The following is a 20877-nucleotide window of genomic DNA, read 5'->3' on the forward strand; positions in this document are numbered from 1 at the left end:
ATACATATCAGCTTTCCACAATATCAAAGCAACAGTTATCTTATGATATTCTATTGACAAAAAGAATACCTTTTTCTTGAGCATTATTCACAATCTTCACAGTCTTCATGGCTTCCCTTGTCGACGACCCTCGGGTCGCTCGCCTTGATCGTTTCTTCCATGACGTTATTAACGGACGAAGGATCCTATCCTCTGTCCGAGATGGAAAAACTTTTATTGAAGCAATCTGCTCTCAGAAAGATCCAGCTACAACAGCTTATAAACTATTATCTGGGCCATCGGGCCTTGATGCAATCCAAGCTTCGATGCGTTTTGACACTACACCATCGTTCCTCAACGAAACCTCTGTTCTCTTACTTCAATATTTACAATCGCCACTCTTGAAAGCCATCAACTCCGGATTAAGTTTATCAGAGCTTGTTACCGCGATAGCCGAGCCTCCCTTTTTCTGGGACGGATTCGTCAAAGCATTCAAGACTGGGCAACTGAATGAAGAGGCATCCTATTCATTTGCGTGGCTTTTACTCGAGCTCATCAGTCGTCCTGGAAAGTCACCAACTACTTATGTCCTTGTGGCGAAATCCCCCGGTATCTTGGATGCGATTCTGTCATCTGCAGACGGAAAATGTAGAAATTTGGGTCAGAAAATCAATCACACCCTATCCTTGGATGCATCCGACCTTGACAAAGACCTCGACGTTGGGCCCGGTGGAAGACACAATAACGACCATGCGAACCACCGAGAAATTTCAATCATGCCCACAGCAGATGAACTTCTATCTAAGGAACTGCCATTTCTACGTACCCCGGACACATACCTCAAAAATGCAGATCCCACTCGACTGGGAATCCATATTGATAACCAATTTCGGCTTCTTCGTGAAGACATGCTGGGCGAAATTAGGGATGAGGTTCAGAAGCTCCAAGGCTCGAAAGCGGGATACCATCGAGGTCTAACATTCGACAATATTCGAGTGGCGAGCATACATATTAAAGGAGATAAGTTCCGAGAGCCATGGGGCCTCATGTTTCAATGCCAAGATGAGCTACCGTCTTTGAAAAAAATAGATTCTAAAAATCAAAGCAAGCGCGTCAATTATCTCAAGGAGAACAGGAACATTCTTAGGCAAGGAACAATCGGATGCTTGTTTATTGATGGTGAACCTGTCGCCTTTCCATCTATCGATAGAAACGAGGAAGAATTGGCAAAAAAACCTGCTAACATTGTTTTGCAATTTCAAGATGAGACAACTGTATCAAGAACTTTGATAAAACTCAAGGTGGCTCAAAAGGTCAAATTGGTGCAAATGGACACATCAATCTTCGGCTTTGAACCATTTCTGAGGCGCCTGCAAGATATGAATGACGTTCCTTTGGCCGAGAAGCTTCTTTCATGGAGTGAGGACCAGTTCGATTCTGGACCGCCATTTCAGCCTTTACAACTGAAAGATAAGATAGAAAGAAGTTCTGGGAAAGATCTAAGTTCTCTTCTCTCGACGGGAAAGTCAATTATTCTTGATGACTCTCAGATTCAATCTCTACTTGCTATCTTGTTCCAAAAAGTCAGTTTGATTCAAGGGCCCCCAGGTATGAATCTCAACATCTCGTCATAGTTTGTACACTGGAAGAATTTTCTTGGGTTTCATAACACTTTTCAATGTCCAAATTCCAATACGACAATCAGTTTTTCACATTTCATTTCTATTTTTATTCAATTTATCAATTTATGCCTGGGCAGCAAGCTGCAAATGAATATTAACACATATCGCCAGGCACAGGAAAATCATTTATTGGAGCTCTAGGGGCGAAAATAATCCACAACTTCACATCTGAAATAATATTGGTCGTGTGTTACACAAACCACGCGTTGGACCAATTCCTCGAAGACCTTATGGACATCGGTATACCACCTTCTGATATGATACGACTTGGCGCAAAGTCCACCCCTCGAACGCAGTCGTTATCACTTAGCAAACAAGGTTCATCAAAACTTGATAACTCCCAATGGAATCGGATCCGCAAACTAGAAGAAAGTCTGCGTCGACACGAGGAGCGATTGAAGAGTGCTTTCACAAGATATTACTCTACTAATGTGAGTAAGCAACAAATATTGGATTACCTTGAGTTCCTAGATGATATCCCATTTTACGATACTTTTCTGGTACCACAAACGACCACGAATGGTATGACGAAGGTTGGGAAGAAGGGTAAAGCTGTGGACAAATTCTACTTACTTGATAGATGGACCAGAGGGCAAATGAATGCCGGATCCTTTGAACATTTACAGCACAAGAACTCGAAACTTGTTTGGGGTATTAGCCCTGATCAGAGGGCAAGGATGCTTTCAAGTTGGAAGTCGGCTGTTACAGAGGAGATGGTTGCAGAATTGGATAAAATTGGAAAGCAGTTCAATGCCGAACAGGCAGAGAAAGACAAACTTCTTGGACAAAGAGATGTAAACATCATTAAGTCAAAGAGAATCATTGGCTGTACAACTACTGCAGCTGCAAAATACTCTACCGCGATTCAAGCAGCATCTCCTGGAGTCTTGTTGGTTGAGGAAGCTGGAGAGATTCTTGAAGCTCATATCTTTACAGCCTTGGGGAGGAATACTGAACAGCTGATCCTCATCGGAGACCATAAACAACTTCGTCCGAAGTGCAACACGTACGGCCTCAAAGTTGAACAAGGCGACGGATACAACCTGGATATGTCTTTGTTTGAGAGACTCGTACTTGATGGTTTCCCACATGTTACCTTGACAAAACAGCATCGTTCTCGACCGGAGATATCGTCAATTATTAGGCATCTTACTTACCCTGACTTAGTTGATGCCGATTCAACAAAAAATCGGAAAGATCTCGTCGGGTTTAGAGACAATCTTATCTTCGTAGATCACACGTCTCCGGAACACGATATGAATGTCAGAGAGATGAGGGATAATGTGGAGTCGACATCTTCCAAAAAGAATGATTTTGAAGCCGACATGATACTCAAATGCGTCAAGTACCTTGCTCAACAAGGATATGGTTCGGACAAATTGGTTGTATTAACCCCCTATGTAGCTCAGCTTAGATTGCTGCTCGATAAACTCGGGAAAGAAAACGATCCCGTCCTTAACGACTTGGATAAATTCGATCTCATCCGTGCTGGCCTATACATTGACACTGGCGTTAAAGCTTCCAAGCCGTCACTTAGAATTTCCACTGTTGGTAAGTTTTATCTTTTCTTCTGTCTCGCTGTAATACTCCGGTCTACAATTCAAGAGTTAGAGATCTTTAACTTCTCAATCCTGTGGTAATATTCAACTCCCTGGATATCGTATAGATTTCAGGAAATTAGAACTTACATCTCGTCCTTTGGTAGAACCTTATAAGATCCTCTGATGATTTTGTTTTACCAACCAGATTAGTTTTGTGTTGTAAAGGCTTTCTGTGGCTCAATTCGTGTTGCTTTTCTTGTTGATCTTCGTTTCTTACTTTTGTTATGGGATGTTCAAATCTTCAGATTTTGCCACTAATTACGATACAGACAACTACCAAGGTGAGGAAAGCGATATAGTCCTCGTTTCTTTAACCAGAAGTAATTCTAGACACGATATTGGCTTCATGTCGCAGCCTCAACGCCTGAACGTTCTAGTTTCTCGTGCTCGAAATGCGCTAATTATGATTGGCAACTCTGAAACTTTCATACAATCTCGGAAAGGAAATATCCTATGGAAGAATTTCTTTGACTTATTGAAAGATTCAGGCCATTTCTATCCTGGTTTTCCTGTAAAATGTGCGAATCATCCTGATCGAACGGCAACTCTGACAACACCGGAGCACTTCGAAGAACAGTGCTCAGATGGCGGGTGCAATGAACCTTGGTTAGCCCCACGAATCCTTTGATTGAAGTGGACATTGGAAAGGCTAATTTGGAAACTCACAGTGGTGCTCTATTGAATTGCAATACTCATCATTGCCCTAGCAAATGTCATCAAGTTTTCGATCACTCTAAAATGCTATGTATGGAGGTCTTACAGCAAAAGTGTCCTGAAGGACATACAAACAAATCGAAGTGTCATGAAAATCTTCCAATGAAATCCTGCCCTAAGTGCGAAAGGGAAAAGCAAGATGCTGCTAAACAGGCAAAGAAAGAATTAGCTGAGCAGCTGCGACGAGATGAAATGCGGCAAAAACATCAGAAAGAACTTGAAAATCTCCAGAAAGAGTTGGATAGGGTACATCAAGAAATTCAAGACTCCCAGCTGAGAAAAGAACAGGATATAGTTCTAGCACAGAAGAGAATGGACCTATCGGCGATCAAAGATCGTCTAAATCAAATTCAGTCGACACCGATAGTAAATAGCTCGGCATCTACCACCAAGAGTAAATCGCCGGCTACTGCTGCTGCTTCCCCCATCATTCACAGTGGAATACCTACCAGTACCTCAAATACTAATCCTTCGCAACCCCGCGCAGTTCAAGCACAGTCCCCTCAGAAAAGTAAGAATGTTCCAAAAAAGCTTCAGACGCGAGTTGGCCAGAAAGTTTCGGCATCCAAGAAAGATTGGCAACGACAAAAGGACCAGGAGAATGCAATAAATCCAGCCATAGACAAGATCATGGAAATGATTGGCCTTGAAGATGTAAAATCTCAGGTACTTCGAATCAAAGCAAAAGTCGATACTTCAAAGCGCCAAGGGACAAATCTCAAAAAGGAAAGATTGGGCTTGATTTTATTGGGCAATCCTGGAACTGGTAAGTGCTCATTTATTTGATGGATTGTCAGCATTAGCGATTGTAATTCAAGTTCGATAAATTGAGTCAGTTCAATCTTCTATAAGTTCCGGATTCTCCAATGCAACTCAATAATCCGAGTGGATTCTGTAGTTCGGATGAAATCAATGACTCAACGGATTCGAACATTTCACAAGCGCTGCATCACACACATCAAGGTTCGCATGAACAGGGGCCTACATGGACTTTTTTTTTTTTTTTTTTTTCAAAAAAAAAAAAAAAAAGAATTGCCAAAGAACTATTGGAAACCCATCACTCAATCCTGATACTTGATTTCGGTCCGTGTTAACTTTAAGCAGGTAAAACAACGGTAGCGAGGCTCTATGCAAAGATCCTGACAACACTCCAAGTTCTTCCCGGCGATGAATTTGTTGAAACAACTGGGAGTCATCTTGCGCATGGCGGGGTAAATGATGTCAAAAAGCATTTAGCCATTCTTGACAGTGCTCAAGGCGGAGTTTATTTCATTGATGAAGCTTACCAATTGACAGAAGGTCATAACGTCGGTGGTAAGACAATCTTGGACTACCTTCTTACAGAAATAGAAAATCTTGTGGGTAAAGTTGTTTTCGTCTTCGCCGGATATCGCAAGCAAATGGAGAAGTTCTTCGAGCACAACCCCGGTCTACAATCACGCCTACCGTACACGCTTCATTTTGAAGATTATACCGATGCTGAACTCCTTGAAATGTTGCAATATCAGATCCATAAATTTTATCCATCTCCGATGATGATAGAAGATGGCCAAGATGGACTTTACATGCAAATTGCGGTGCAAAGACTAGGTAGGGGAAGAGGCAGAGAGGGTTTCGGAAATGCGCGAGCTCTAGAGAATATGTTTGCGAGGATTCGTGAACGTCAAGCAGATCGCTTGACAGAAGAGCGCAGGGATGGTCTGGGTCCAGACGACCATCTTATCACCAAGGAAGACCTGATAGGACCAGACCCATCTCAAGCAATTTTGAAGTGCAAGGCATGGGATGAGCTTCAAAGTCTTACTGGTCTGAAATCTGTCAAGGACTCCGTAAACTTCATGATCGATGTTATCAAAGCGAACTACGAACGGGAGCTGAAACAGAGACCAATCATTCAGGTGTCATTGAACCGTGTATTCCTTGGCTCTCCGGGTACTGGTAAAACAACAGTGGCCAAACTATATGGCCGCATTCTTTCAGATCTGGGGATACTGAGCAATGGAGAAGGTATGAGCAAATTTTTTAATTAATGTTTAGAGTTTTTAAGTCATACAAAGTCTCATATTTTGCTTCGTTGCGAGATTTCTGACTGAACATAGTGGTTACGAAAAATCCGGCCGATTTCATAGGCAGCCATATAGGACAATCGGAAGAAAACACAAAGAATATTCTTGCTACTACAATTGGGAAAGTCCTCATCATAGACGAAGCATACATGCTTTATCCTAGCTCCAAGGGTAGTCATGGTGGACATGGCGGCTCTGACATCTTTAGAACAGCAGTGATAGACACGATCGTTGCCGAAATACAGAGCGTACCTGGTGATGATCGATGTGTGTTGCTTCTAGGCTACGAAGACAAAATGAGTGAGATGTTTCAAAATGTGAACCCAGGCTTGACGAGACGTTTCCCTCTTGCAGATGGCTTTCAATTCGCCGACTTCAATGACCAAGAGCTCGAGGAAATTCTACAACAAAAGCTGAGTGTATATGGGCTCGAAGCAACTCAAAAAGCAGTATCTGTTGCCATAGATTTACTCGCACGAGCCCGAAACGGGCTTAATTTTGGAAACGGGGGTGATGTGGAGAATTTGATATCCAAGGCAAAGAAAAACTATCTATCTCGACAGTCAAAATTGCCCATTGCTCAACGATCGATTGATTTCTTGTTTGAGCCAGAAGACTTTGATCCAGATTTTGATCGAGCATCTGGTGCGGAGACAAATCTAAAAGATCTTTTCAAAGATGTCATAGGATGCGATACTATCATTGCGAAGCTGGATGGATATGTGAAAGTGGCAAAAGGCATGAGAAATCTGGGGAAAGATCCTCGGTCACAAATTCCAATGAATTTTATATTTAAAGGCCCTCCAGGTATCTAATGCTCTATCAAGATTTTATGCAGCCAGATGTGCTAATGCAAATACCAGGAACTGGGAAGACTACAACAGCACGAAAAATTGGTCAAGTTTACTACGATTTAGGGTTTCTGTCAGAGGTAAAAGTTGTTGAATGTTCCGCATCAGACCTTGTTGGTCAATATGTTGGGGATACTGGCCCCAAAACAATTAAACAACTTGAGCTTGGCCTAGGGAAAGTTCTCTTCATCGACGAAGCATATCGACTTGGGCAAGGACACTTCTCTCAAGAAGCTATTGATGAATTGGTTGATGTGAGTTGATGTCTCTTCTGACGATTAACCACTCGCGCCATAATGTGGCGTACTTGGCATACTTTGTGGTCTCCTGTTGCAATTCCAAGCATTGCCATTTATATTTGTGAAGTCAACAGGCTTTCTTTTGTACGATCACTAATTGTCTATTTCTCTAGTCCATGACTAAACCGAAGTTTTCCGGTAAAATGATTATAATTCTTGCAGGCTACGAAAAAGATATGAATACGCTGCTTACAAAAAATGAAGGCTTGAATAGCCGATTCGCTGATGAGATAAACTTTCCGGCTCTTAGCCCCAAAGATTCTCTTCTCGTTCTACAAAATGCCTTGGAAAAGGAAAATATCTCCATCGATGGGTTGAAAGATATAACCGATCACCAACCTTTCTTGGAATTGATAGCAGAACTCTCTAAATTGCCTGCTTGGGGCAACGCAAGAGATATGATCACACTCGCTAAGAGCATGACACGTGCATTCTACCAATCTGCCACGAATACTTCGTCTAATAATCCCAATATCAATCTATCATACGATGATGCCATGGCTTCTATTCAAGCTATGATTAATAGCAAGAAAGATAGGGCTTTTGTGCAAGGACAACCAAGGGGTAATTCGTCGAAAAATCTACCAGTCATGAGCAATATTCAACAACCGCCTACACCGCCTTCAACTTCTGTTAATACTTCTACCTCGACTAAGAATGCATCCAATAAAAAAGATGATGACAAGCCTCCCAAGCCCTTGTTCGAAGATGACGAACTGGATGACGACGATGGTCGTGATACTGGGGTTTCCGACGCAGTATGGACTCAACTACAGCGGGACAAAAAGGCTGCCGAAAAAGAAGCCCAACGCTACGCCGACGAAATGCGCAAGAAGCAAGAAGAGATACAAGCACTTCAAGAAGCCGAGCGAAAGGCTAGAGAGGAAATGATGCGAGAAATCCAAGCAAGGAACGAAGCCGAACGTCAAGAGCAACTTCGCTTGCGCGAGGAAGCGCGACTTCGTGAATTGAAAGCTAAGGCCGAGAGAGAACGCCTTGAGCAGGAACGAGAACGCATAAGATTGGAAGAGGAACAGAGAAGAAAAAAAGAGGCTCAAGCACAGGCAAAATTGAGAAATCTGGGGGTTTGCGTCATGGGGTATCAGTGGATTAAACAAGCTGGTGGGTATAGGTGTGCCGGGGGAAGCCATTTTGTATCGGACTCTCAATTGGGGATGTGAGGACATGAATGAGATGGCGGAAGTGAAGCTCTCTTTTCTTAGGCTTGTAGGTTTTGAATATGGGTTTATCTACTTAAGTACTTGTTGTTTCTTGACTTTCAATTTTAACGGGACATCCGATACCATGTCATCCACCATCCATTTCCACCACATGTTTGTTACACGTCGGTTCTCCAAAATTAACACATTGGAAAAGTGATTCTTCTCGTACTATCGAGACCTCTCATGTCAAGTTGTATCAATGTTCCTCGGGACACTGCAACGAGACAACATGATGAGCAAAGATACTCATTATGCTATTATACCATCACGCCATCACCCGGAATCCGCCACTCACGCACCTCCCCCTATCATCTCATGCTCCTTAACATTCCTCATCTCAATCTCATCTCCCTTTGTATCCCTCATACTTATGGTTTGTGATCCAGATTTAAGTTGTATTGTTCCAACCTCACATTTTCCAATACCTTTCTATCTTTTCAGCATTTCCTCACCGTTTCTTCTTATTCCTCAATCACCCATCCCATCTCGCATCTTGCGTCTCCATTAACCCTAATGACCTACCTTGCATAACACCATACAATCCAAGTTCTATAATATAGCTATTCACGAACCAACTCTTCAATTATCAAGACATTTTAATCGTCTCAGCAATCTCCTCAATCACATTCAGTAATTCAAAGAACTCAAGTGTTACGTAAATAAAATACAGTTTCAGATTACTGCTAACTAATTAAACCATCTCAAGTTATATGCTGAAGTTCCTCAGCTATCCATGATATATGAAAAGTATCTCTGTTAGATCTGCCATCTTTGATGATGATCCATTAACATGCCAGCTCCCAGAAAGAGCATCCACCATTCACTCCCAACGCCTTGAACAGATCTAATATTAACTCCCCAGCAAACACCATTACCCACAAACTAAGCAACCATAGATTTCCGCACCCATCAAGCATCCCGAAAACTAGATCTGATTCAAGAATCATTGGATAAGATTGCTATTTATCCATCACTAAGAACAAAAGAGGTTTTAGCACTTCCAGTGTCAGCAACGGGAGCACGCGAAGCATTCAAGGTATCCAAGCCAACAGAATGAGTAGCGGACGCACGATCGACGAGATCAGTAGTCGCAACGCCACCTTCAGCGGCCAAAGTACCCGGACGTACCAATTCAACAGGCTTCCGTGTATCAATCACGGATCCATGGGCCTCACTCCATGCCCAAGCAGGCTTTCGGTTTTTGACGACTTCCTCTTGTTCGTTGGCACCATCAATTTGAGCGTCTCCACGAGAATTAGAACGGCGAGTCCTGATACCACGAGATGTACCGGCAGAAATACTACACCTGCGACGCTTATTCTTCCTCATTGGATCATTCCAGTTGTACTTCCTCTTTTCACGAATTGGACCCGAGCAAGTTGCTCTCTTCTTCTTCTTCTTGGATAAAGTAGATTTACCGGTACCAGACATTTCTACGTCAACGCCAAAGCGACGATCATCATCACTATCCATTCCTAATGGTGATTCAGGATCTTCAGATTCATCGCCACGAGCTTCCGCAACATCGAGATGCAATCTCTCCGCAATCCAAGTTGCCCGTTCGGCACGACAGATTGGCGCAGTGTAAGGACAATGATCAAAATGTAGTGGAGCGCGAAACCCAGAGCCGTATGAATTTGCTCTCGTAGCTTCTTTCTCTGCATCAAGGCGATCTTGTACCTCTCTTTCATGTGGAGTCATGTCTTGGAAGCCAAAGAAGATATCGTCGGCATCGAAGAGATCTTCAGGTTGGACTGCAGCAACATCGGGGAGCGATTTGTCTTCTCGACGATTGGGGTACGGAAGAGTGCGGTCGATAATACCAGGAGATTTAATGAGGTAGGATGGGGGTGGAGAGTCGAGATCAGGACCGTAGACTTGATAGGGTTGATATCTAGGAAGATCAGGCGAAGGGGTTCTTGGGGGGTCGCCGTTGTTGACAGAGGGGCGACGAGGAACGGAGTTGGAGGCACGTGCGTTGATATGATTTGTTGAACGACGACCGGAACGGGGGGCCTCGGTTTCTCCAAAAGAGCTACCGGATGACTGTTATTTGTTAGTATATGCATTCGATCATAACTACACATGATAGAATGAGATGATCAACTTACACTCAACTCGTTGCCCTCGAAAATTGAATCATCATCTGAATCAGTTAAACGGGTTGCAAGAAATCCAGTAGACTTCCCCATCTTCTTAGGTTCACCATAGATTTTCCTACCCACACCAAAATATTCTCCAGCACGAATGGGCTTAACAGACTTGCCGGCAATAGCACGACGCTCTTGTCTCAAGACGTGGCTTGGTCTAAGATCTTCCTCGTCAGAATCTTGATCTCTATGCAACGGCATGTTGGCAAAGCCTCGAATACCTAATACGCGGCGAGAACCCTTGGATTTATTCTTGGCTTTATCGGGTGGCGAGACGAAGAGACCCTCCTCCTCCTCTTCTTCCTCTTCTTCATCAGAGCTAATAGGAGAGGCGCGACGAGAAGAAGCGGGAGAAGAGGTTTGAGATCGTCTTTGGGTACGCATTCTGGCATTGGCCAAAGCGACAGCAGGCTTTGCGGCTTGTTTGCTTCTAGGAGGTGGAGGACTCATACGACGGGTGTCCATTGCACGGGCGAAGATTCTCTGAGCGGGAAGGCCAGTTGCTGTCTTCCTGCGTGGGGTTTTGATTAACGGGCCTTCCGCTGGACCAGAAAGGTTGCCCGCGGAATTAGCCAAGACGTTGGTGGCTGGACGAGCGAGACTAGATGCGTGACGTGGAGGGGGGATAATGGGAGGACCGTTGTTAGATCTTTGAGTGCGACTTTGAGGGCTTGCTGCTGCCGGGAAATGAGAAGAGGCGTTGGATGGGGTTGATTTGGCAGCATTTTGTGCGTTCAATTCATTCATTTTTGTATCCTGCGAACGTTGAATTAGTCTATACTGTTGTAAAAGATGTTCTTGAAGGAGAGAATATGTTGCAAATATCGAAGGCTGTCAAACAAGATCCCTGAAAAACTAATAAATAAAAGTCGATGAAAGAATAACAGGTCTGCTATTGTCCATAGTCTATTCGATAAACATACAAGATTGAATGTCTGAAATTGATTGAAGAAAGGAATCAAGAGACAAATGTTTATAAATGCTACATTGATTCAAACAAAAGGAATTGATCAAGCATACCTTGTTTCCTGTAGTATTGGCACTATCCTCTCTCTGTTGCTGAGTATTTGGTCCTCGGGCACCATCATTAACGTTACCTCGAGTTTCCTCTTCTTGGTTGGGGCGAGCTGGCTGATGAGCAGAAGCGGACTGTCCTACATTTGCACGACTGTGTGAGTGAGCGGGTTCATCACTACTGTCTTCTTTTATATCATCCATTTTTGTAGTTCAGTATGAACAATAATACAAACAAAAGCAATGAAGTAAGAAAGTAAATGGAAGTGGTGTCATTGTTTAAAAGAAGAAGCAACAATGAGAGTGGGGAGCCGCAAAGAAGTTATCATGTAGTAGAACTGCTGTATGATTAAACGAAATTATAAGCTTACCTCCGAGCCGATGGTCATTGACCCCAAATGTAGGAGTGGCAGTATTCTCGGATGACTTTGGACCATGGACAAATTCAAAATGAGCTGGTTCTGGTATATCACTGTGTGCCTCCTAACAAAGTAGTACAGTTAATAAAAATGCTTGCTTGCTGTACAGAAATGAAAGAGATCTGTATGTCATATCAAAGAATGGGAGATCTATGCCTTTATCCCAGGTGAATATCAAGTAGATTGATGAAGATTGCATACCTGCCAATGAGTAATAAGGTCAAACTGTACTTTGCGACAGACTGTACAGCCAGGTTTGGGACATTTCCAGCCTTTGCTGTTGGGTCTTGCAGGATACTCCGTATGTAACGAGGCTCTCTTTGAAATGCCATTTCTACTACTCTTCCCGTATGTAGGCGTCTTGAAGGGAGAACTATTCTCAAAAGTGTCTTCGTCCTCGGAGAATTTCGCACGTAATGGATTTTCATCAACAACGATCTCATCACCAGTCTCTTCTCCGCTTGAATTTTGTGCAGATGAATCTTCTTTTTTAGATATTCCTGTTGGCCGTTTGCTAGTACGATCTTCATATAGGTCAGATTTTGTATGGTTACGCTTTAAGATGTGTTAGTGATCAAGTGTGTTTTCAGTGTGCGAAACGCTGTAATGAACTGTTACCTCTCTGTGATCGTACAACTCTTGCTCGGTGGAATACTCATAGGCACAGTGCTTTGCAGTGCAGCGGAATACTCCATGTTCTCTTTGATGCAACTTGAGCCCCCTTTCTTCAAAAAAAGAAGAATTGCAATCTACCGTAGGACAATTAAACCAGCCACTTTTGTCTCTATGTTTGGAATTGAAGTGACGGGTAACTCCTCTCTTATTTGTATATCTTGATAAGCATCCTGGATGAGGACAGATGAATGGCTTTTCGTTATCAGTAAAATGAACTTTATTATGGTTGTCAAGTCCATGCTTGGAAGCGTAGGATCTGCCACAATCTGGATGCTGACAATGAAAATAACTGACATCAGGTTTTGTTGTTGGCGACGGCGATAGTGAAGCCAGAAAGCTGTCGCTGTTACCCTCGATAGCATGATCATCATTAGCATTTTCGGCCATGATGAAATATTTGACGGTTCTTGTTGTGGCAATGTTAAGATTATAGTTCAATGTAAAACGAGATAGGGTAGGAAGTTGATTTTCCAGTTGCGAGTTAAACTGCTTGATTTAAAGAGAAATTTTGTGTAAGAAAGAACAAATTCAGTGAGCTTCAAAACAAGACGCTCAAATAGAAGAATATGAATGAACCAGAAGGCAGAAAATAGCAAAAAAGCAGAAGAGTATTCAGCGCAGGAGTCTGTGTGTGCTAGTAGAATGGTTGATAATGTGACAATTCAAAGCTTCCAAGTGCGCGAAATGTGGTAAGGCTAGCTGAACAGAAAATAATATGCCTCGCAATCCTATTCAGTGGTTTTTCTTTCGAAGCGTCGAGTTGTTGTGGAAACTGTGAGTAATTGTGAGAAATCGAATGAAAAAGGGTCCTTCGATTATCCTCAGAGTTTCAATCAATGAATTTTGATAAATCTCGTCAATAGGCCGTTCAGAAGGAAGTTAGATGGGCCGTACAATCTGTAATCGTGTGTTAGTGGTTGCAATAGAACAGTATCAAACCTCGATCATGGGAAAAATGTGGAGGGATTTTACCCGAGGGGGTAAATTTTTTTAGAAATTTTGAAAATTACTGACCTTAATAGATCGAGCCCAAGGGCCGAGAAATCTTCGGGTCAACTCAGTGATTGAATATTGGCAAATTTGATCCGCTGCTATAGCAAGGAATCTAATGGATTATCAGTTGGAGTATCGATGCAACTGTAGAGATCTGGAGTGATTCAGAGGTAGATCTGCCCAAAATCAGCTGCTATGTAATCGGGCACTGCTGCTAATATCTGTATCAAATACTTTAAGTAGATCCCTCGCAGACGAGAAAGACCTCAATAGAAGTCTGGAGACAAGAAATAATCGTGAAAAGTTAGATCGAAGTGAAGAACTTAGAATCTCTAAAACTAAGTTTCTCGAGGTGAAATAGAAAAAATGGTAGAGAGACCAAGGGAAGTCAACACGGACGATCTTTATACTAAAGTGGGATTCAGTTTATAGCTTGGGTGAATCCTGCACAATAGCCTGTTGAGGAAAAAGGCATTGAGAGTTGAGCACGAGGAAAAGTGTAGTTGGTGAATTTCAGGTTGAGATAGAAATCTCTCTCTCAACAAATTCTGAGTCCTGTTAATTGTCGTCGTCACAGCTCCCTACGTAGAAGGTACGAGCAAGGGACTATCGGAAGAAAGAAGATATCTACGATTAATGTTCCAGAAGGGAAAGAAGAGAGGAAGGGTTACGTCCCACCTTAGAGATTCAAGTCTCATTGCCAGACTTGTGAACGTGATATTTTTCCGCTGTATCAGAAGACATTAAAACTGAATAAAAATTACTCGAGAAGAATATCCTACTTTAATCAAGAAGAAATGGAGTCAACGAAGATTCATACATTCTCAGGTACTTCTCAAATGGCATACATGTAGAGTTAATTGAGTTTCAGTAATAGCCAGATATAAACACACGGGACTGAACTGGCCAGAGACTTTACTGCCGTCTCATTATCACTTTACAAGATATTGGCACAATCGTCTCACATCAAACAAAGTTATGTAAACATTGTAGAATGTCAATCTGAAATTCTTTCGCTATTCTCATGTAAACTTGAAATCCAGACTCCCCTCCCATAAATATCCCATGATATAGACAATCTTCGTCTCAGTCATTAGTAAAGTATTTCCCAACGCCAAGCCATGCATTATATCCCTCTAAACTCCATCCCGTAGATACAAACCAATGCTTATATAAGTAGACGTTGATGGATTAGGAAATTCCAGCTACAGCAAAGCTGAGTAAAGATCCAGCCATCAAACCTGCAACCAAATTGGTCATCATGAACGACCCACTTGCTTCTCGCTCTTCTTCATTAACATAATCAGCAGCTGCCATCATGCAAGAACTGCCGAGCCAGCCATTACTCAATCCGAATCCAGCCTGAACCACGAGAAGGTAGAATACATCGCTATTGACCTTCGCTCCCTTACCTTCGATGTTACAGAGAAGGTACAAAGGAACAAATCCAATACGAAGGATAGAGAATATGAAAAGCGGAATAGGTCGTGCCTTGGCATGAAAAGGTAGAAGTGGAAGCAGACGGCCACAAAGATCGCCGATATTCCAGACCAAAAACCCTAGAGGAATGAAAGCTTCGGGTTGAAGTATTCGAGGGGCTCCATCGGCAGGCCTTACCGAAACCACCTTTGACGTGAATACCGGGAAGAACATTGTAACAGTAAAACACATGAATACTCCTCCTGCAAGCCAATGAAGTTTTTTGAATAGTCTAACCATACCGACAACCTCGTGCTTACTGTTTTCGTCAATCTCTTCGTCACTGTCAGCTGACGACGCCGCGCGACTCTCGAGGACTCGGTTCTGCTTCCGAAGCAAGGGGTAGACAAAGACTAATGTTAGAACACTGATGACTGTAGCCGTCAAGAAATAGACAAAAGCTGAAGTTGTATTTTCCTTCACGTCTGCAACCTCTGCAGTTACATCAGCCCAATGGTCTGGCGGTGGAACAGCTAAAACAGTAGCAATTTGTGCAGCTGATGGCAGGACTCCGGCGATCGCCTGTCCCGTCATGATAGCCTGTATATATTCTGGTCGGCCGAAACTTGATGCGAAAGCGAATGCCCCATTTTGTAGGAGCCCCGTTGCGCAGGAAGTCGCAAATACCATTATCAATGTGAAAGTTAGATAGCCGCTAGACGAAACATCGCGAAAGTATGAGGTGGATATCGCAAGAAGCGTAAAGACGACAGTATTGAGGACGAGGGAGGCTATGATTCGCTTTGGGTAGGAGGCGTTCGATTGTAGGTGACTCAGGAGTAGCATGGAGCCAAGATTCGTAATCGTTCCAACAGATGTAATCGCAGATTGGAAATGTTGAAGAATACTCTCGCTGTCTTGGAATCGGCTCTGAAAGTATGGCGCGGCTGCTAAGAACATGTTCCTGTCAAGATATCAGCTTCTGCGCTCTCCCGAGACGCCCGTGGAACATACCATGCCCAAAGCATTGCCACTCCGATCAACATGAAGATTCCATACTCGAACCATGAGAACGGCTCGGTTTCGGCTTGATCTGGTAAGACGAGGACGGGTCTGCGTACATCGTCTTCGTGAATGCTGGAACTGCTCGAGATAGGTTCATATTCGGGTTCAGGATTAGGATTGTTGAATAACGCTCGCAGACGGTCGACAGCCGTTCGATTATCGATTGAATTACTCATTTGAATGATTGTTGAATTGATCGAAGATTAACTAACAATCCAGGCAAAGGCAAGGAGATTGTTCGGAATGAAGTTTATTGAAAGGTGCAAAAATACCAAACCTCATCTCATGTTTAATTTTAGACCACCAGGACTTAATGTGATATCGGCGATATCAACACGTGTGATTCACTCGTAAAGTTAATTGTGAAACCTTTGATGAATGTTTGCCATGTGCTCACAGTATTGCTCCAAGTATTGAATCCAATAGAGGTGATGATTATCGTAATCTGTCTCGGCAACCTCCGTGCTTCGAGGGTAATTCATCCGACTCCCGACTTCCGAACATCAAACTTGTTGATTGTTGAAAATGTATGACAGTTACAAAAGAACGATAATAAAGCCATCACAAGTAACTTCTTTCACCTGTCAACACGATCTTGAAGGAGGTGGCACTCAAATCATTTGTTTTTATCAAAACTATAAGCATAGGTGGACAACAAGTATCATTTCTCATGATACTTTTGATCATCAGTTGAGACAGGCCTGTGTATACGTTACAGTGCTCTAATAACTGTTGGTGCAACGTGCAACCATTATATTACCATTATAGAATTCTTTCATAGCATAAAATCACTCTCTACTAAATTCTTCACACTTTTCTTGACCAGACTTTCATGGGATATTAGTTCGTCAATACGTACATGTTAGCGCGCGCTCGCTAGCGTACAAGCGTATTACATATAGCTCTTGTAGCTCCGAACCTAGAATATATACACGCAATACAATATGATCTATTAGACCTATTATCAAGACGTCGTAATCACCACTGAGGTGATACCAATAGATATCTCTAATCTCCAGCTCTCTCAATTCTTTCTAGACCCCAGCTATCTATTTACCCGTCATGAAAATCACTCTCTTCCGTGGCTGGCTAGATCCTGTAAATTATGTATGGCCTCCATTTGTCATCAAAATTGAATTCCACTTCCGCCAGGCCAACATGAAGTACATCTTGGATGGTGGCTCACCTCGATCGGTACCAAAAGGAAAGATACCACATATCTCAGTACACAATGAGGGATCATCTCCTTTTATACTTGCCGATTCTGCACTCATTATAGCAGGATTAGTGAAATCAGACATCCTTCCAATTCTCAACTCGTCATTGGCGCCGGCACCAAAAACTCAAGATATGGCGATTCGTGCGCTTCTTGAGGATAAGCTCCACTTCTATGGGGTGAGTACAACAGTGAACTATATCCTCTCATCAGGTTGCGGTATATTCTAACTGGTCCTGGGCTCTAGATTCGAGAGCGGTGGATGGATAATCATTATACTCAAAAAAATAAAATTCTCAGATCTATCCCTTATCCGATGCGTGTTCTAGTCGGATTTCTCGCTTATCTTCAGATAAAAGCTACTGTATGGTCAAGGAACTGGACGATTCAACTCCGAGGAGATAATTGTATTCCGAGAGGAGATATCGCAAAGTCTCAATGGACTTCTGGAATCCTTAAGGAAAACCAGATCAGATGCCGCTCCCGCTAAAAATATATCCATTTTGGTGTCTTGGTGGTGACCAACCAACCCAAGCCGACGCAAGTCTCTTTGGCTTCATCGTATCAATACTCGTAAGCAGATGGGTAGACAAACTTCCCATGGCTTCGAATAGTGTATTGCTCGCTGATCCATTAAATAGTGTCACAGTGTCTAGAGAACCTGTACGATACCTTTCTGCCACCATGGATTATGTTGAAAGAATACATTATCGATGCTTTCCTAACTACGAGAAATGGAATAGTAAATCTCGCAGGACATTAATCTGAACATTGGAATGAATTTTGATGACCCATCTACAATGCCCAAAATCATGTTTCATTAGACTTCAATTGTCTGGAATGCATCAGACTCCGTGTTCTGCAGGGGTCATTGAATATTTGCTAGCGGGCCGTCCTCTCCAATACAAATTTTGCTGGGCAAAGTTGACCGCATAACGTGATCAAAATCTCATGCGATGCAGGTATGTTTTGCATGCTTCATACTGCAAATCTCGAGCGAGAAATTCGGAGATTTTCCGTTGTTGACAAAAAGTTTGCTTCACAAGAAATTGTCGGTACAACATTTGGAGGTAATCCTATTGATAATATTGGTTGTTTATTATGCATATTTATATTCGTCTATGTATGGTTGTGGCACAGTTTGTGTAATGCAAATCAATTTATTAATATTTTGGCCCCCAAGTATGACATTGTCTTAAAATTTCAAGTAAAGCTGTAGTTTTAATTTTGTAAGAAGCTTTTTGATGTTGAAATTGGAATCTTGTAAGTACAGGAATGAGGAAACGATATGCAAATGAGGAAAAATCTACTCTCATCTCAAAAATTAGATTCTTCCTGGGTCAGCTCAACTGGCTCCCATTCCCATTTTCCAGTTTTTTTCTTGATCTCCTTGACCTGAACTATTGTGCATTTATCGTGGTAAATAAGAAGGGCAGTTAAAGTTCGATACTTATCAGGGTTGAGTTTGTCTATACGTTGCGCACCAGTATCGAGACCAATTGAGAAATCTTTTATGGTCAAGCCCTTCTTAGATTCATGGCCATACATTACAGTCATCCGTTCGTTTGGTGGCAACCTCTTTTGCTTGTTCTCCCAACACTATATTTATCAGGATTAGTACTGTACATTACGAATGGAATTTCTGGTGGACATACCTCAAACCAGGGTATCATCTTGCTAAAACGTTTCTGGTCTTTCTCATCCAAGGCTTTCCTCTCTTTATCATCTTTATGCATCGAACTAGTATATCCTCTCGCTGGATCTATAGATTTGATGTTCATGGTCTCTATGACTCGTTGATCCTTCAAGTCAAGAAATGGATTCAATCCAGCGTGCACGACAGCCATGTTATTACGACCACCACATTTCCCCAGAATTAGGATGTCAGGAAGGTCTTCAAGCCAGTGTCTCTCCCCTGGCGTAAGCGCATCGTACAGATCGTAATCGCTGTCATCCCTGTGATCTGGCGTCCTCAACTTTTTCCTTGCTTGGATGTTAAACTGGTTATCCATTTCGCGGTCGATAGGTTCTTCCCAGCCATTCCTCTCGTGTTTAACATTCAGCACCCAGTCTTCATGATTACCGCGGACTCCTGAAGCTCCATCTCTTCTGGCCTGGTGCACGACATCTTTGGAAGCCTCGATGGTAATCAACTCTTTAGTTGTAGCATTCTTACTTGGGTTACTTTTTCTCCCTTTGGTTATCATATCACCGCCAAAAATCTGATGATCCAACGTTGGATCATACTTAATCCAAGCCAACAGACGGTTCTTGGCATCGGGCATCCCATGTACATCCCCAAAAACAATTAATCGCCGAGCTTTCCCATCATTGCAAGGTTGATAACATTTCGGAAGAACACCAATTCTCACCTTGTTATGCGGAGAACTGGTAGGTATCTTGGGAGCCGGTTCATCACGGCTTCGCTTTTCGCGGTTATCTGTAGCCGCAGCTTTTGATGTTTTCGAATCACTGAGCTTGAGTTTTTCCATTTCGTGATTGATAGAAGGATCTCTTCTGCCTGGTTTTAGATCTTGAGATCGATCTCTTCGACTGGAAGGAGGCACCGTCACTCTCTCGTCCTTACTCTGATTTGGTATGTCTTTGGAGATATCACCTCTTCCGCGTATTTGACTGGAATCTCTATCACTTCCGTTCGGGCCTCGGTTGCTGCTGTGATCTCTTCTTTTAATTGGTAGTGATGTATTGCAGACAGTGGTGGTAGGTGGCTTCTCAACCCTTTTGATTGAATTTCTGCTTTCATGGCTGGGAACAGGGGCAGACGACCTGCTGCCACTATTGACTTGACCTCGCTTGAGTCCGCTGTCAACGCCAGAATGTGGTTTATCACGTCCAGTCTCAACAGATTGAGATGTTCGTCTAATTTCTTTCCGTGGCTCCGGACTAACCAATTCCCTTCGTGTTTTCGCTTCTCTCTCCTCTTTATCTCTCTTTTCGTCTCTACGTCCATCTCGTCTTTTCTTACTTTTGTCTTCCTCACTGCCTTTATTTCTTCTCTCCAACTCCCGACTCGATTGATACCCCTTCTCTCCATCCATCATTCCACACCTTTCGTATCTTTTGGATAGTTCTTTCTACTCTTTTGAATAATGGTCTTGAGATAAATTGATATGAGACCGCCCCAGAAAGTATTCTCAGCATAATCATCCCATTTCAACACCAGACGCAGCAGAAAAAGCTATATAAGATATTCAAGCCCCAAAAATAAATACACGTATCATCAATTACTCACCATGACAACAATCCACGATACATAAACTTCACGCTAGGAAATGTACGAAGTAGTCACAAGGACACGAGCACCTTGGCAAAAAACAAAATTCCAACTCATCTCCCAAAAGTAAATTCCATCACGTCTGAGTTTGCTAAAATAAGATACTTTCTCCTTGCGAATTATCTGTGCGATGGCTCGGAAGGATCTCAGGTCAGATTGGGTCGTACCGTTTTATAATTTCCCACGTGAAATAATCCATCACATCATGATTTTTGG

At 42.7% G+C, this 20877-nt stretch overlaps 4 protein-coding genes across 7 annotated transcripts; 1 reads left to right on the forward strand and 3 right to left on the reverse strand.

Annotated features, from left to right (window-relative positions):
• The first annotated feature begins 55 nt into the window (after positions 1 to 55).
• Positions 56 to 8514, forward strand: BCIN_07g05470 (hypothetical protein). The gene is made up of 8 exons (XM_024694146.1): positions 56 to 1587; positions 1773 to 3212; positions 3532 to 3868; positions 3931 to 4742; positions 5081 to 5983; positions 6076 to 6849; positions 6906 to 7147; positions 7306 to 8514. The coding sequence occupies exons 1-8, from the start codon at positions 108 to 110 to the stop codon at positions 8371 to 8373; spliced, it is 7056 nt and encodes a 2351-aa protein (XP_024549935.1). The 5' UTR covers positions 56 to 107; the 3' UTR covers positions 8374 to 8514.
• Positions 8515 to 9071: 557 nt separating this feature from the next.
• On the reverse strand, positions 9072 to 14277 carry BCIN_07g05480 (hypothetical protein). Of its 4 annotated transcripts, XM_024694149.1 has the most exons (10): positions 13901 to 14277; positions 13688 to 13842; positions 12968 to 13570; positions 12617 to 12865; positions 12200 to 12553; positions 11951 to 12062; positions 11586 to 11719; positions 10527 to 11321; positions 9544 to 10461; positions 9072 to 9388 (listed from the first exon to the last, which is right to left on the reverse strand). In XM_024694149.1, exons 3-10 carry the CDS (start codon positions 13058 to 13060, stop codon positions 9386 to 9388), a joined length of 2658 nt encoding a protein of 885 aa, XP_024549936.1. In that variant the 5' UTR covers positions 13061 to 13570; positions 13688 to 13842; positions 13901 to 14277; the 3' UTR covers positions 9072 to 9385. The 4 variants fall into 4 exon arrangements, with proteins under 4 accessions (XP_024549936.1, XP_024549937.1, XP_024549938.1 ...); XM_024694147.1 differs by having other exon boundaries at positions 9072 to 10461; XM_024694148.1 differs by having other exon boundaries at positions 12617 to 13570.
• Positions 14278 to 14585: 308 nt separating this feature from the next.
• Bcfun26 lies at positions 14586 to 16547 on the reverse strand. Its single transcript, XM_001552077.2, has 2 exons — positions 16100 to 16547; positions 14586 to 16049 (listed from the first exon to the last, which is right to left on the reverse strand). Exons 1-2 carry the CDS (start codon positions 16324 to 16326, stop codon positions 14858 to 14860), a joined length of 1419 nt encoding a protein of 472 aa, XP_001552127.1. The 5' UTR covers positions 16327 to 16547; the 3' UTR covers positions 14586 to 14857.
• Positions 16548 to 18515: 1968 nt separating this feature from the next.
• On the reverse strand, positions 18516 to 20609 carry BCIN_07g05500 (hypothetical protein). Its single transcript, XM_001552075.2, has 2 exons — positions 19022 to 20609; positions 18516 to 18965 (listed from the first exon to the last, which is right to left on the reverse strand). The coding sequence occupies exons 1-2, from the start codon at positions 20426 to 20428 to the stop codon at positions 18684 to 18686; spliced, it is 1689 nt and encodes a 562-aa protein (XP_001552125.2). The 5' UTR covers positions 20429 to 20609; the 3' UTR covers positions 18516 to 18683.
• Positions 20610 to 20877: the final 268 nt, after the last annotated feature.

The sequence above is a fragment of the Botrytis cinerea genome, chromosome 7 (genome assembly GCF_000143535.2).
Source record: "Botrytis cinerea B05.10 chromosome 7, complete sequence".
In the NCBI taxonomy this organism is placed as follows: domain Eukaryota; kingdom Fungi; phylum Ascomycota; class Leotiomycetes; order Helotiales; family Sclerotiniaceae; genus Botrytis; species Botrytis cinerea.

Bases quoted from the DNA above. Each gene is read 5' to 3' on its own strand.
- BCIN_07g05470 (XM_024694146.1), top strand. From the start codon at position 108: ATGGCTTCCCTTGTCGACGACCCTCGGGTCGCTCGCCTTGATCGTTTC. The intron at 1,588-1,772 runs GTATGAATCTCA...ACATATCGCCAG, and splicing joins TTTGATTCAAGGGCCCCCAG to GCACAGGAAAATCATTTATT. The intron at 6,850-6,905 runs GTATCTAATGCT...TGCAAATACCAG, and splicing joins TATATTTAAAGGCCCTCCAG to GAACTGGGAAGACTACAACA.
- BCIN_07g05480 (XM_024694150.1), bottom strand. From the start codon at position 13,060: ATGGCCGAAAATGCTAATGATGATCATGCTATCGAGGGTAACAGCGAC. The intron at 11,720-11,950 runs GTAAGCTTATAA...GTGCAAATGTAG, and splicing joins CAATGACCATCGGCTCGGAG to GACAGTCCGCTTCTGCTCAT. The intron at 10,462-10,526 runs GTAAGTTGATCA...AACAAATAACAG, and splicing joins TCGAGGGCAACGAGTTGAGT to TCATCCGGTAGCTCTTTTGG.
- Bcfun26 (XM_001552077.2), bottom strand. From the start codon at position 16,326: ATGAGTAATTCAATCGATAATCGAACGGCTGTCGACCGTCTGCGAGCG. The intron at 16,050-16,099 runs GTATGTTCCACG...ATATCTTGACAG, and splicing joins GTGGCAATGCTTTGGGCATG to GAACATGTTCTTAGCAGCCG.
- BCIN_07g05500 (XM_001552075.2), bottom strand. From the start codon at position 20,428: ATGATGGATGGAGAGAAGGGGTATCAATCGAGTCGGGAGTTGGAGAGA. The intron at 18,966-19,021 runs GTATGTCCACCA...TGATAAATATAG, and splicing joins AGATGATACCCTGGTTTGAG to TGTTGGGAGAACAAGCAAAA.